This window comes from Eucyclogobius newberryi, unplaced genomic scaffold, assembly GCF_026437365.1.
Source record: "Eucyclogobius newberryi isolate DKJ021-1_F unplaced genomic scaffold, fEucNew1.0.hap1 SCAF_21, whole genome shotgun sequence".
Taxonomy (NCBI): Eukaryota; Metazoa; Chordata; class Actinopteri; order Gobiiformes; family Gobiidae; genus Eucyclogobius; species Eucyclogobius newberryi.
This window is the reverse complement of record NW_027315846.1, coordinates 19,714,228-19,730,150: the sequence shown is the minus strand read 5'-3', so window position 1 is coordinate 19,730,150 and position 15,923 is coordinate 19,714,228. Positions and strand designations below refer to the sequence as shown.

Sequence of the window (15,923 nt, the reverse complement as noted above, 5' to 3'; positions counted from 1 at the left end):
TGTCGGGTGCCAGAGACTGTCGAGCATGTGCTAATTTGCTGTGAGGCTTATGATAGAGAAAGGGCCGGGTTGACCTTGTGGTTTCGGAATAATGGGCGGGAGTTCAATCTGCGGAACGTTCTGGCGATTCAGTCACAGGGTTTGTGTCAGGCTGTGGTTGCTTACTTATGTAGCACAGGGCTGGGTAAACGTTTATAGAGGTGGGGGGTGTTGGAGACTGAGCCGAGGATGAGGAGCAAGAGGATGTTCTAACGCGCTTTGACTTCATGGGCCTAGAAACGACAGAGTGATGGAAGAAGGACTTCTAAAGGATAAAACGACAAAGACGTCCCATGACCTCATGGGCTTTGTAAAACAACAAAGACGTCCCATGACCTCATGGGCTTTGTACTTCCAAAGCACCGAACGTCAAAGAGGGAGAGGAAGATGAAGAAGAGTCTCCCTGGAATAAAGCCGGTTGGTCTCTGACACAACAACTATTCTAGTCACAAAGACATATCATGACCTCATGGGCTTTGTAACACCAAAGCAATGGGAGGAGTACTTTTACGGACTACGACAACACTTGGATGCCAACCGCCATAAAACAACAACAACAACAACAACAACAGAGTCTGAGGACTACGAAACGTCTGAGGAATAAAGACTGGCGGTAATGCAACACTCGGATGCCAACCGCCATAAAACAACAACAACAACAACAACAACAACAACAACAACAACTATTCTAGTCACAAAGACATATCATGACCTCATGGGCTTTGTAACACCAAAGCAATGGAAGGAGTTCTTTTACGGACTACGACAGTCTGAGGACTACGAAAAGTCTGAGGAATAAAGTCTGGCGGTAATGCAACAATTGGATGCCAACCGCCATAAAACAACAACAACAACAATAACAACAACAACTGGGCGAGGACAGGAGACCACCCCCACCCCCATCTCGTCACTCTGATCACTCTGACTCCCCAAAAGCAGACCCCCATCACTCCGACTCCCATTTAGCGCCTTTAGCCTGTTTTCTATATCTGCCCAATCAAGCTCCTTTGTTCCAAGGAATCTCCCTGCAGCTTTAGCAATGATCCTGATACTTTCAGTTCTACTTTGAGTCTGAGCAGCACAGTTTACAACATCCACCAGAAAAAAGTACAAAATCCTCTCTATCCACAACCAGGGTATTCTCATTAATTCTGGAACCTGCACACTTGGGACCTCCACTCTTGAAACCTTCACACTTCTTGGGAGCCACGCTGGCCTTTCTCATTTTGCCCTGGCTGGGAGCAGCGCTGGCTCCTCTCTCTGTATTTACACTAAACTCATTACTTGAAACTTTCTTGACTGCATCTGCATAGGCTATACCTTGAGAGACCTTTATTTTATGCACCTCAGCAGCTCTTTTGCTAAACCTGCATCCCCCATAGGCAGAGCTATGTTCTTCCCCACAGTTACAGCACTTCAGTTTTGCTCCCACGTCACACTTCCCATACTCGTGATCTCCTGCACATTTACCACATCTTTGCCTCCCTCTACAGACCGCTGCAATATGCCCAAAGCGCTGGCACTTAAAGCAACGCAGGGGCGGTGGAACATATGGCCTAACGTCATGGCACATGAACCCAATGAACACCTTACTAGGCAGGCACCTCCCTTCAAGTGTTACCATTACCGACAAGCTGTCACATCTTACCCCAGACCGGGTCACCTTCAACCGCCTAGCCTTGCCACAAGAACAAAGGCGGAATGTAGCTGCTATGTAGTGTCACCAAGCCAAGGAAGAACAAATGCGTAACACCGGTGACATCATAAGGCACTCGGTGATGGGGTGGAGGGAAGAATAAGGGTGAAATGCAGTGATGTCATAAGACACCCTGTGGTGCTGGCGCGTCTCTAGTGGTTGCCCCATGAACTACAAGCGCATAGAAACACAGGGGCCGCGGGGCCTTTTGTACAGCCGCCCCCAAATGTATGAAATACATGCCGTCGGTACTTCGTCTTCATCCGGGAGGGCTGGCAGCGGAGCCAGTCTCGCGACTGGCTGGGTGAAGGTCTGGTCTTTCACCTTGATGTCTGCTGACCTGATGTGCCCGTCCGGGCTGGGGTGGATCTTGGTGGTGCGCCCTACCGGCCAGGAGGCACGAGGAAGCTGAGGGTCCCCGATCATAGCCACGGAGCCTTCTGTGACATCAGTCGGGGGTGACTGCCACTTCTGTAGGGGCTGCAGACCAGGAAGGTACAATCGGAAGAAACGTGACCAGCGAGCACCTGTGAATGCCTCCACCGCCGGCGACCCAGCAGCTCTTCTATGGGATAGGCCTCTTGGGAGAGCGATCCGTCCGGCCGCCCCATCAACAGGTAATTTGGAATCACTGGATCAGGATCACTGGCATCCGAGGGAACGTATCCCAGGGGTTTGGAGTTCCGGGCCGTGACAGCTGCCCCGTGCTTCCGTGGGATCGTTGTTTCCAGCAACTGCGGCCTGGTGTCGTTCCCTCCTAAGCTCGAAGTCTGCCCTAGTAGCAACTGCGCAGAAGGCCTTCTTACGTAGTTCCAAAGGGTCTGGAGGAACCTCCTGGTCATCTCTAGGAGATGGTGGCCACTGGTCGTGGTCTCGGAGCAGGAAAGAGGGGCCTTGACTCCATCTGGTGGGTATTTCCAGCTCCAGAGGCACCCTTCCCCGGGTTATATCATCCGGTTCTGAACTGAGTTCACCTAGCGCCAGGCATTGACGGGGTCAGCTCTTGGATCTAGGCTATGCGGGTGCCGACAAAGACTTTGAAGCGGCATGACTCGGACGTCAGCCAGGTGAGTACGGGTGTGGAGTCGGACCACATCAACGTCCTCTTGATATCTAGGGTGAGCTCGGCTTCAAGGATGGAGAGACGAACCCCTACGAGGGCGCCGCACAGCTCGGGTCCAAGCCTTGAAGTCACGCGTTTAGGGGCCACCCGCGAACGAGCCATCAGGAAAGCCGGATGCGAACCGCTGTCCTCTGTAGCCGTTCTCAGGTAGGCCACTGCCCTGTAGGCCTGCTCTGACGCGTCACAAAATACGTGAGCCTCCCTCACTCTAACGGCCGCTGGGATGTGCCTCGGCAGGTAGGGGCGCGGGAACCGGAGGAGGATCCTGAGGAGAGACGCCGGAATGGTTGGGCCTGGCAGGAGGTGCTCGGTAAGGGTCTGGCCCTGGAACTTGAAGGAACAATCAAACACCAGGTGCTGCCTGCCGTTATGGCTAACAAGGTGGGGCGGGATGTACCATGCCTCCTGGGTCTGGGTAACCTCTGAGGGTGATAGCTTCACCACCGGACTCGCCTGGACCAGCTGATCGATCTCCTCGCAGTAGGTCCCAGCTTCCTCCAGATCCTTCAGGAGACTCCTCTCTACACCTCTCAAACTTGGCATGACGGTGCCAGAGGTTGCCTGGAGGTGCAGCATGCTTTGTTGACGGAGGAGACCCGCGACATCCTCTCGAACGGTCTTCAGCGTGATTATCCTCCCTCGAGCGCGTGCCCACCTTGCCTTCCTTCACCGGGATAACCTCTGCCTGCCATGGCTCCTCCACGCACCTTAGTGGCTTGTTCTGCTGAGGGCCGAGGGTGATGGTGAGGTGGCACTGCCCCATAGGTCCTTCTTGGTCTGGGTCCTCCTTGCGCTCGCTTGTTCTCGGACGGGGACGGGGCAGGTTGGCTCAGGAGGTGGCCCACGAAGCTGGGTTGGCTCGCGCGGGGGACCAGGGCACACCGGCCGTGGGTACTGGTACCCGGGCGCGGCCGCCGGCCTGGCCTGCCCACCACAAGGACTCGGGAGGGGCTGAAGGCGGTTGGAACTGGTACTCAGACTGTGGGAAGGCTCCAGGAGTCGGCACGGAGAGCAGGTTTGGCCCGTGCGGGGAACCAGGGCACAGGTCCAAGGCTCCGTAAACACCGGTCTGGTCGCGTGCTGAGAATACATACGTCTCTGCTCGGAATCGAACGCCATCAGCAGGTTCCGCATCTGATCGACCACCGCAGCAGGGCCTGCCCCTGGGTTTGGGCCTTGGACCGGTCCCTCTTGGTCTGGGTGGGTTGGCTTGGGCAGGGGACCCGGACGCACCGGCCGTGGGTACTGGTACTGGTAACCCGGCGCGGCCGGCGGCTGTTGGGTCGGCCCGGTCTGACCTGCCCACCACGAGGACTCGGGAGGGGGTGGAGTCGGTTGTAACTGGAACTCAGCCGGTGGGAAGGCTCCGGGGGGTGACATGTAAAGCTGGCTTGTCCCGTACAGGGGACCAGGACACTCCCCGGTTGGCCCTGGAACTCAGACTGCGGGAGAGCTCCGGGGTTGGCACGGGCGTGGGATTCGGACCCACTGGCCCGGGGTTATACGGGCCACTCCGCCAGGCCTTAGCATCTGTGGCCCAGTACAGCGCTCCCAACTTCTCGGTGGCTCAAACGGCGGCTGGGTCGTGGCTGGGGCCCGGTTTCTCCTGGGGTGATCCGGCTGGGTCCCCCCGGGAGGGTCTTCGCTCCGTTCCGCCCCCGCGTCATCCCCCGGTCGGGCTCCTGGCAGTCCGTGGTCGGGCTTGAGCCCCATTCTAGCTTGATCCCACCTAACTCTGGAGGGGGGGTTCTCTTGTGGTGGCGCCGAGACGAACTTCGGGCTGCCTGGTGCCCCGCCATCCTGTGGTGTGACTCGTCGAGCCTTTCCGTGTGCCTGCGGGATTCATCCTCAAACATCTTCAACAACGTGGCCTCGTCCTCGCTGTTGTAAGTGCTCCGAGGCCTTTTGTACAATAATAAAACATAATTTTATGTTCCCTGACATCAATTGTAACACCATGGATTGTTTCTGATTGTCTAATATATTAGGCCAATGATTCCAAGTGAAGAGGGGGGACCAAGCACAGCCCTGCCTCGCCCCTTTTCCAGAGTCAATATTATTTGAAAGCAGATGAGTTCATAGAAGTCTTGCTTTCCTCAAAATTAAGTGAGTCAAAAAACCTTTCTCTTCATTATTTTATGAATATGTGAAAACTTAAAAAAAAAAAAAGACATTTTAGATATTTGTTTTAAGGGATGCAAAACGTTCCGTGTAAAATAATGGTTTAAAGTCCAAAATATTTCCATCTTGATTAAGGGAAATTTTGGTGTAATCTTCCTTCAGTGTAAGTCTGTGGACACATTAAGAGCTTTCTACCAGGCAGGATTTTTATATAACGTCCTTGGCTTTAGGACAGATGGGTAATTTAAGATAATTTGTTCCAATTTTGACTTTTGTTAACAACACTGACACTCTCCAGCAGAGGACGGTAAGATTTCTTGATAAAACCCCACCTTTATAGAAAGCTGTCTTGCCATAAGTTTTCTTATGGGCTAAGTGTGTCCTCTGCTTTGTCCTGCTTGATTACCCAGAATGTATTGTTAAAGGAGGTCTATAATGTTGTTTAAATAAGGCAGCCTCAGAGACTCAGAGCTGCCATTGATTTGTAAATGGTGCCCTCTATAGGTTTTTTTTAGACAATGTCCGAGTGAAACTTCAAAAATGCATTCATTATGATGACGAACTGCTTGTATAATTATTTTACCTATAATTACCTAAAAAATAGCATCGGCAGCTTAAAGTCTATATGACAGGTTTTTCTAATTATAACTTAGTTTAGTGGTATAGGACCTGTGGTAGATATTTATCACAGTTTTACATCCATGAAGTTGCAAACATTTAATAAATAATACACTTTAAAATCACAGGAAGTAGTGCTGAGATCTAAAACGGAATCCCTTCACCTGTGTCATCAATGTGCGACATGCCATTGAAAATACAGACTCTGACTGACACAATTTTTTCTGACAGTTTAAATGAACATTCAACAAAATAAAGGTTATATTTACTGTAAAATTCTAACTGTGCGTAATTTTATGGATTTTGACCATTGTTACATTATGGGTGCTGGGTAACAGTTGTGGAAATACCTCTGCCTATGTAATTTTTGCTGCCCATGTCCAACCAGGAAGTAACATTATACAGTTATACATTATACAAAAATTGTCAAATTGGGGACACCTTGGGAACATGTTCTGATCTGAAAATATAATCATTACATTTGAGTGAAATGTGTATCTATCCTGTCGTTGGCGCTCATGTCCATCTGATGAATGGAGAGGCTTGTCCTGGTCCTGGGAGTCCTGGGCTACCTCCACTCCACAGTAAGCATATTCCAGCCTGGCATCATCTTGTGCTGCACCATACTCGCCTGGCAAAGCCCAGCAGTGTTGTGAGAATTCTGTTATTTTATTTCTCCAGTTTGGGGTCAAGCAATTGGATTGTGGGAAGTGTGACCTGGCTGAGTGTCTGTGACTATCCTACAAAGACAAAATAGCCCTAGTTCCTGTGATCACCCCTTTCCTCTTGATTTTCATAATTGGCCATACATAGGTCAACCAACTTTTCCAATCATGTGCTAATACTGTGGGCCTACTGTATTATTATAATGTGAATAAATACAATACAGTACATTGTATACACACTTATCCATTTTGTGAAAAGTTGAATCTCAGCTGCAAGACGAATAACATGCTACTGTTTTTCCTGTTTTTCCCTGTTTTGATCAAATAAAGACCTTGAGAACGATCCTCGCCTCTCGCAGTCTGTTATAGACTAAACTCTGACATGCATATGCTACAGGCCCCAAAGTCAAATGACATACATCATTTTAGCTTTGTTTTTATTCTTCAAATATTGTCTTTTTTATTCTATCTTTGGATATGTTAATTAATTGGTTTTAAAAGGTTTGAATGAATTGTTTGACTGAACTATAAAAATGACGTTGACACTTTTGTTATACTGTTTTAGTATTTTGCTGTTGCAACCATGAAATGTTCAAATTGAGAGACAATAAAGGTTATCTTGCCAATCATTTGCTTAGACTTTACAAAGGGCAAAAACTGGCCACTAGGAGTCGTTAACAGGCAGGAGAGAGCCAAACCTCAGATTAACAGCTGGCGCCCTCAATCAAGTCATGTCCACAATAGGTTTTGTTGCTTGAGGCTGAATAATTGTCATTTTTGGAGCTGCCAACCAGAGCGTCCAGAGCCCGCACTAATGTGGCTCCTGAACACCGCTATTTAAAAACAAATAGAAATGTAATTTAAAAAATGACACTCCTTTATAACACTATTATAACACTTTATAACTTTTTGTCCGTTGACCTTTCACCGAAGCTCCTGACCTCGCACTTTCTCCCCGTGCCCCCGGAGCCCCGTGCCCGCTGTACCCGCTGTACCCGCTGTACCCGCTTCTCTGTACCCCGTGCCCGTCCGTGCTGCCGTGGCCCCGCCCTCAGACCGAACCTCTGACGAAGCGCGGCGCGCGGGGGCACAGCTTTCTCTGACGCACGGCTCTTTGTTGAATGTGAGCCGCCGGTGACCAGCGTCCAGCCATCTGAAGCAGCAGCCGCGGAGAGAGAGGATTTATCACCGCAGCAGCAGCAGCAGCAGCAGCAGCAGGAGCAGCGGCTGAGGCCACAGACCAAGGACTCCACGACATCGAGCCAGCATGGCGACCCAAACGACGGCATCATGCACTGGTTCCACTCTGTTGCAGCCCATCAGCGAAATCATCAACCTCCCTCTTGATCAGGTATGATTTCTGTTGGAGGAAACGTTTTTTACAGGGGCTTTTATGGTCGAGACGCTGTTTTACCGCACGTATTCACGCAGCCATCACGCCAGCCTCTTGTTTCGTAGTCCTAGGCCTAATCATAACATTCCAAAACATAGCATAGCATAGCCATAGCTACATAGACTGCGCATTTGGGCAAAGGCGTGCACACAATCCGTGTTTGTGCGCGAGTATCATCATCTGGCCAGCCCCGGAGAGACTGCCTTTGTCTGCCCCTGTAATCCAAATGTCTCTCGGGCTCGTAAAGAGCACCCGCTGGGACTTTTTGTCCACTCCCATTGGATCAACATTATAATCTGGATTAACGAACAGTTAGTTTCATTTTTCTATCACTGTAAGTTATCAGTGAGTGTGCTTTTAGGCCGTGGTAACAATCGTCTAACATCCATGTTGCATGTTTAAAAGCGAGACAGGCCCTGTGTAGCCTGTTCAACTTGTACGGATTTTGGATGGGGAAGAAGACCTGTGAATTTGACAAGAATCAAAGATTAGATTTAGTGTAGAGTTAGGGTCAGATTTTTAAACGCACGTTGCCACTTTCACAGCAGCATGTCAAGAGTGGAATGTGTCATTATTATGTAACTCCACCCTTCATCCAGCTCTGAGGTAACCAAAGTCAGTCTTTTTACATCACATGACATCATAGTCATTTTTAACACCAGCTGCTCTGAGCAGCTGTTTTACAAAACTACTTCTGTTTACAGAACACCAATAGGACTAATGGGATGATATTGTGTATGGGACAGGACTCTCACTTTTGTCTTCTTTTAAGAGGTCCCTCCTAATTAACTTAATGCAACCTGAACTTTTTTTCAATAACAAAATGCTGAAATGAACCGGAGGCAGAGGACTCTCTAGAGTCAATTAGAGAGGACAGCAAACAAGCCCCAGTGAAAGGTCCCAGTCCATAGAGACATGAGGCATAGACCTTATCAGTAGGGTTAAAATGTAATTGAATGCTTTTTTAAAAGCAAACTACACAGTCAGTTTAAAAACTTACATTTAGAAAAATAACAAAATCAAGACAGAGACTGCATCTTACCAAGTTTGTCGTGGCATTTCTGATGCCCAAACCTGTTCTCAGCTGGAGGACTGCCATAGCCAAATCTGGAAAAAACAACTGCTGGATCTGGAGACTCCCTGCTCCTCTCCAGAGCGTCAGCTATACACTTGTCTGATATTGCAGGCACATTCACAATTTTTAAGTTGTTTCTGGACTTCAAAGTCCAAAAGTTTGTCCTCGATTACCTCGTTTTTAGTTTGCAACGTGTGCAAGCAATCACTCATATACTCAGCGTTATAGAGCGTCTCCGTGGTATGAACGCTCTATAAGACTACATTCTCTCTCATCATCACTTTGCCACTATTATTATTATTATTTTATCTTATCTTATGTTATCTTATTTTTATTTCATTTTATGTTTATTTTTTTTATTTTTCTCTCTATTCCTTATTAAGAATATGAGAGGTTCTGTCTATAGGAGTTTTGTTTATAAGAGTTTTTCTATTGAGAGTGTTTTTTTTAGAGCTTCCTAAAAGTTATCTGTTCTCCTGCTTCTGTATCTACTTGCGTTGCAACACCGAAATTTCCCCATTGTGTGGACAAATAAAGACTATCTTATCTTATCATCTTGATTATGTTTACATGCGCACACGTGTCAACCTGGCCTTGTCCAATTCAAACAGATCTTTCGAAATGCGCGTGAACCCGGGAGCTACGATTGATGTGTCATGGTTTGAGCCTTTCTGATCCCAATAACGTATCTGGAGAACTAATATGTAACACACAGTCTGATCACGCTAGGAGCAGATTAAAAGAGGCATTCATCTGCACCGGGTAAGAAACAGCCAGGAAAATACTAGGACGTGTGCTCAATTTCAGATCAGCAGTATTGAACCATGGCCCCTACATTGCGGCCTAGTCCGTGTAGTTTTGTTGTTTTGGTCCGCTGTGTTAAACTGAACCTGAAAACCAGCATCAGAAAAGGTTTATTACCATTGTCTGTGAACACAATTCACAGGCTAGAAACTTGCTTTGGTGATTTGGTACAACAATGAACAATAGTAGATCGAATAAGGCATGCATTAAAGAACAACAAATCAAATTTACGAATAAGATAAAATGTAGACTTGGTGTGTTTATTTGCGTTGTGGAGAGTAAATAACTTGTGAGTAAAGCCGTTCCTAATACATCTGAAAATGAAATGCTCAATGTACGATTCTCTACTGTATGTTTCACAAAATTGTGGTTAAATGTATCAAAGCTGTTTGTATTAGCAATTACAGCAGCAAAGTTTTAGTGCTAATGCTAAATCCCTAGACACACCTGGCCTGCATCTATTCACTTCTTTGACCTGCGTGTAGACTGGGGCAAGAGTGGTCTGTCAGGTTTATTTGAATTTGGTCTGAGTTCTCCGTTAATGAAAACATGATTCAGAATTGTAAAACTTGTCTTACACAGACCCGTCCTGGACCATCTGGTGGCTCTTTGTTAGCATCTAGCTTAGATACACTACTGTTTGCGCCAATCAATGATCTATTAATATATTTGGATGGATATTGTTAGCTTAAACCTGTCGTTGAGCACGATGTAAAAACAAACCTACTGCTTTAACAAAGGTCGGAGATTGTGGCGATTTTTACCATTTTTTCTCTGTTTAAATCCTTCAGTTTTTAATATTTAGTTTCTGATTTGTCTCACAGAACAGTTTTTGTGCTTTTTTCTGCTTTGTAATTCTAATCTACGACACCCGTGGATCATTATGCTATATTTCAATGGTGTGTGTGGTCAAGGCAAGCAAGACGAGCAGTGATTTACCAGTAAAATCTAAAACTACTGTGCGTCAGAACTATAATTCAATTCTGCCGAAATACATCCACATAATCTCGCATTCCCTTCACTTCTGTCTGCAGCAACTTGTTTTAGAGATTTGCGCATGCGCACTGAGGTCCACACCAGGCTTAAACGCCGCTTAATAAACCCATGTGGAAAGCAGAGATGTGTACAGATTGGTGCTCCTGTGTGGAAACTGCACATGTGTAGCAGGACAACAACCGCGACAGTTTCAACAAGTTACTAAAAAATAACTATCTTTTATTCTTTGTTAGTGAGGCTATGTTGTGTTTCAAATGATTAGATTTTGGTTTGAAATACAGGCATTTAATCACATAGAGAGCTAGTTTGTGTGTAGAGGATCTAAACTTGGCAGTGAAGTGACAGAAGAGCGTTCATCTATGCCCGGAGTTTTTACGAAGCTACAACGGCAATCAAGTAATAACCAGACTTTTACTGAAACATTAGAGGATCTGTGGCTGTTTGGACCCACTCCCTTTTAGGTGAATACAGGCCAGTTCTTCAGGAAAGGCATGTCATTGACTTGCATCATCTGGGAGTGACAGGTGAGTTTTATCGCAGCAGAGGTGTGTACTTGCATTATCTGACTTGGACTGGAGTCAGACTCGAGTCACTATGTTCATTACTTTAGACTTAACTTGATAAAATGAATGATGAATGGAGACTGGACTTGGAGCCTTGTGACGTGAGACGTCTTGCTGCTCCTCCTCCAGTTCTGTTATTTTTAGCCTTTTTATGACTTTCAAATATGGCTAGTTACAAAAACATATGATTCCCAAAATATTTGGCAACATGGTATTTTATAATGACTTGAAAGGGTTTGAAACTCAAAGCAGAAGCTTGGACTTGGCTCTTTGTGACTTGGGACTTAAGGTCAAAAACTTACTTGAGACTTGCTAAACAAGGACTTGGTCCCACCTCTGCTGACCAGTGCTCTTATTTTGAGTATCCTGCATAAATGCGCTTTTTGTTTAGTAAATGCATTACTCACCTGTAATGATGCTAGAGCTCACGTCACTCGTACTGCAGGCCCAGCTGCATAAAGGTGTCGGAGTAGGACAAATTTGTGAAGAAAGACAGTTTTTACCTACAGTGTGGCTCACTCAAGCCATAATCATTTAGTTAGTAAATATATTAATTTAATGTGACTGTAAAAAACAATAGCCTACTAATTTACAGTGCAGTTCGTATATAAACTGATTTTAATAATCATTATTGACAAAATATGGATGACCACACCCCAAGTCTGCTTGCATACTCATAAAACTGCACGCCACTGACGCATATTCAAGTCAATCTTTTCCTTCTTTAGATATTAAGGATATAATGGCTTCCTTTCAACCCAGAGGAATCTGAGCTCTTTTGAATGTCCAGTTGAATGTTTATAAAAGTAAAGGAATAAGTGTCTCTCCTAAAGCTTTGTGCCACCCTCTGGTGGTTTGTTCTTTATGGTTAGAACTGTTTTTCTCTTCACTCATATCAGGTAGATTGAGTGTATCAAGAACGGAATTCATGTAACTTTTTATTTTTTATTTCCTCTGTTTAGTGTAAGGTTTTTTATATAAAGATTCCAATGAAGATTGGTTACTATGACATTAGTTTGCTTATCTCTCATTTAAAAATGGCCCTGTCGGCTTGTTGTTTTCTGAGTTTCCAATCCAACAACTTTGACCAAATTTGGCCTTGCTTTTATAAAATTGCTCTTGGTATTAGAGCTTTTTTATATTTCGTTGTGATTTTACTGTAAGGGCAAATCATTTGTTTAACTGGGTTAGCAGTTACAGTTAGCAGCATGTTCAACATACTCTCCTTCCACATTTTAGTACATGTATAAATAAGTCAGGTGTCACTAGTCCAGTACTTAGTACTTGGCCTTGCTCAAAAAGACACCAGTGCTTAATTTGTAAATCTGTAATTACAGAAACACTTGTTCACTGGGTGAACAGGCACAGGGACCAGGCCAAAGCAGTTACAGGAACACAAATAATTGATGCAAACATGCTTATCTGAAAATGAGCATTTAGGCCACCTAGTGGCCAAAGCAAAGAATTTCCTTGTAATTTATTATGAATGTTTATTTTGTTAAAATTATATTTTAACTGCCCTAATTTCTGTTGTATAGGAAAGGCAAGTTTATTTGTAGAGCGCAATTTGTACACAAGGCAATTCAAAGTGCTTCACACAACAGGGAAAATGCATTCAAATTAAGAAATCTCAAAACAGTTTAGGTTTAGTTTTTAGCTTAGATTTGAACAATGTCAGAGTAGCGGCCTGTCTCACGTCTTCACAAAGCCTCTTCCAGAGTTTAGCTTTATAAAACTGAAACGCAGATTCCCTTTTTTAGTCCTGACTCTGGCACCAGCAGGAGGCCGGTCCCTGAAGTCCTCAGAGTCCGAGTCATATGACCCTAACATGTCCAAGATGTTCTTTGGTCCTAGACCATGGAGAGACTTGTACACAAGCAGAGTTGCTTTAAAGTCTCTTCTCTGAGCCACAGGAGCCAGAGCAGAGACCTGAGAACAGGACTAATGTGATCATACTTCATGGTTCTAGTCAGGACCCGAGCAGCAGCGTTCTGGATGTACTGTAGCTGTTTTACAGCTCGTGTGGAGAGGCCATGAGCGTTTTGATCTGTTGGATGCATTGACATATTCGCCTGTCGTCAGTGAAACATAGATCTGAGCGTCGTCTGCATAATTGTGATAGGACACATTTTCACTGCGTATCATCTGACCTGACGGCAGCATGTAGAGATTGAACAGAAGGGGTTCCAGAATTTACCCTTGGGGCACCCCACAAGTTAGGGGCATGTGGTCTAAGACGCAGTTACCAATTTCAACAAAGTACTTCCTGTCTTCCAGAGAAAACTTTAAGTAATTTAGAGCAGTGCCAGTGATGCCTACCCAGTCCTCTCGTCTCTGTAAGAAGATCCCATGATCGACCGTGTCAAAAGCAGCACTCAGATCTAACAGAATTAAGACTTGAGGCTTTGCGTCAGTGTTCAGGCAGATGTAATTTGTTACCTTGACAAGAGCGGCCTCAGTGCTCTGATGAGGTCTAAAACCTGACTGGAAAACCTAAAAAATGAGTTATTTATTAAGAGGAAATGAGTGGGCTGTTGGTAAGCAACATTTTCGAGGCCAAAATGGCTGATTAGAGATGGGCCGGTATACATTCCAAATGCCTAACAGCTGATGTTTGGAGATTACAAAAACATATTATATACAAGAGGTTGTTGCCCAAAATCTCGCAATACATGGCCCCATTAATTCTCTTCTTAATACAGTGCAGTCGTCCTGTCTCCTGTGCATTAAAGCACCCCTAAAGCATGATTTTTCCACCCCCATGCTTCACAGTTGGGATGGTGTTCATCCTTCTTCTTACTCCAAACATGGCGAGTGGAGTTTATTTGAATTAAGTTTTATTTTGGTCTCATCTGACCAGTGTGGAGTGAAGCAACTTGAGGATGTGGTCTGGTGCATTCTGTGAATGGTCAGAATCTCTCTATTGAGCTGTCTGTGATAATAATGTCCATAGCAACGGCGTGGAAACAGTTGTTGTGGATCACTGGTCAAGATGAGTTCGGCTGTGGTGCTTCTGTTGAATTATGAATGCCAGAGCCAAAACGAACGTTGTTCTTGTTCCCCTTGTTTACACACAAGAAGTCTGTGCACACATCTCTGCCTGTAAACTCTCCACGGTGGGTGACAACCATCACCGGGGGCTCAGAGGCCTGGCACCGGGACTAATGCTGGTCATTGCAGCAGTCTGGGGGTGTGCACTTAGGGATAATCTGCTCCCGTGGCCCTGCTGCTGCCTGCCTCATTTATGGATCACAAGTCGAATTCAGAGATTTATGTGCGGACTGTGGAGAATTCTGTGCTCAGCCTCTCCGGACCTGGTCTAGAGTGGGTTTAATCTGGGTTTAATCCGGGCACCCCGGTGACGATGCCGAGCTCTCTGCGCTGCTCAAAACTAGGGGTGCACCGATATATCGGCCCAGTATCGGTATCGGCTGTTATTCACGTCATTGAGTAATATCTGTTCTAGTCCAAATCCACCGATATCAGTCCGATTTTACGTGGACATAGGCTGCTATATTCTATCAGAACAGACTGTAAACTTTAATCCAGGCTTAATCTTAGTCAAATGAACCAGAAATGTCAAAGTTACAGACTTTTAAAAGCTCTAGAAAAGTTTTAGACTAAACATAATCAGTTTAGACCTGTTTAGACATGTTTACTCCAAATAACTAGTGTGAGAGGTTTAAAGAAGGAGAACAGACTGATGATTGTCTGATACAGTGTCTGAGGAAGAGAGACTGTGGCTGCTGCGGCTACAGGAGGAGGTGGAGCAACATAAGGATGAGATTGGAGGAGTTCAGAGAGACACTTAAGTATGAAAAATAATCTGAATAAAACAGGAATTTTTTTTAAGGCTGATTTTACTCTCATGTTATAGCCTATAGCAGGCTTTTAGATAGAGGCCCGTCTTCCCGTATTTTGAAATGTGGACGGGCATTTTCGAGTGCATGGGCGGGGTCATTTTATTAAAGAATCTTCGAAAAAAAAGGGAATATTATCATTAAATCGGGCCGGCAAGTGTTTGACAATAGTCCGCCATGGTCCGCGCACTGACAGTTTACTGTCTACATGTGAAAATTTGCATGCTGCGCGCTGATTGGTCGACGAAATTTGTGTGCTTGGCTCTGATTGGCTGCAAATCCTATCTAAAAGCCTGGCCTATAGTCTGCCTATGTCTAAACAATGTGCTACATATGCCCTATCAAACCCTATGAAGAAGGGTATTATCTGTTCTAACTGGTTCTACACATTTTAAAATCGTTTTTATCCTTCTTTTAGGATGTCGGTGTAATCCCTGTTTAGCTAGTGAAAAAATATATAATGATAATAATGTTTAAAATAATCAGAACAACATTTAGAAAATATCGGGCTGTGATTGGACTTATTGGGCCCCTGCCCCTTTCAACCGGCAAAAAGGTGATTGTACTGATCCTGGTCTTTTTGGTCCCGACAAAAGAGGTTGGGGAAAGCTGGTATAATCAATGGTGTGCTGTGGCCCGCCCGGAGTGCCGAGGCCCGTCTGGAGGGCGGGAGTGCTGAGGCCCGTCCGGAGCAGCTCAGGCCCGTCCGGAGCAGCTCAGGCCCGTCCGGAGCAGCTCAGGCCCGCCCGGATTGCAAGCTTGTGATCTTAAGACTTCAACTATGAATGACATAAATATGTGTCTTGTTTTCCGAGTTGCAATCATGTTGACCAAACCATGGTTTTCTACAATTTTCTTTATTCAGCATGTGTAGTTTATGGTCCCCGTAGGCCCCTCAGACCATGGCATTTTTTTCCTGAAATACACTATATTTTTGTAACTGCAGAGGAGTATGAGGAGTGAGTAGTAG

The 15,923-nt window shown here is 45.6% G+C and overlaps 1 protein-coding gene across 1 annotated transcript in view; it reads left to right on the top strand.

Moving 5' to 3' along the window:
- The first annotated feature begins 7,287 nt into the window (after positions 1 to 7,287).
- Positions 7,288 to 15,923, top strand: part of mboat2a (membrane bound O-acyltransferase domain containing 2a) — a 31,101-nt gene continuing 22,465 nt past the window's right edge. The window contains exon 1 of the mRNA XM_072457258.1: positions 7,288 to 7,613. Coding sequence (XP_072313359.1) covers positions 7,530 to 7,613 — 84 coding nt within the window. The 5' untranslated portion in view covers positions 7,288 to 7,529. The remainder of the gene's footprint in view (positions 7,614 to 15,923) is intronic.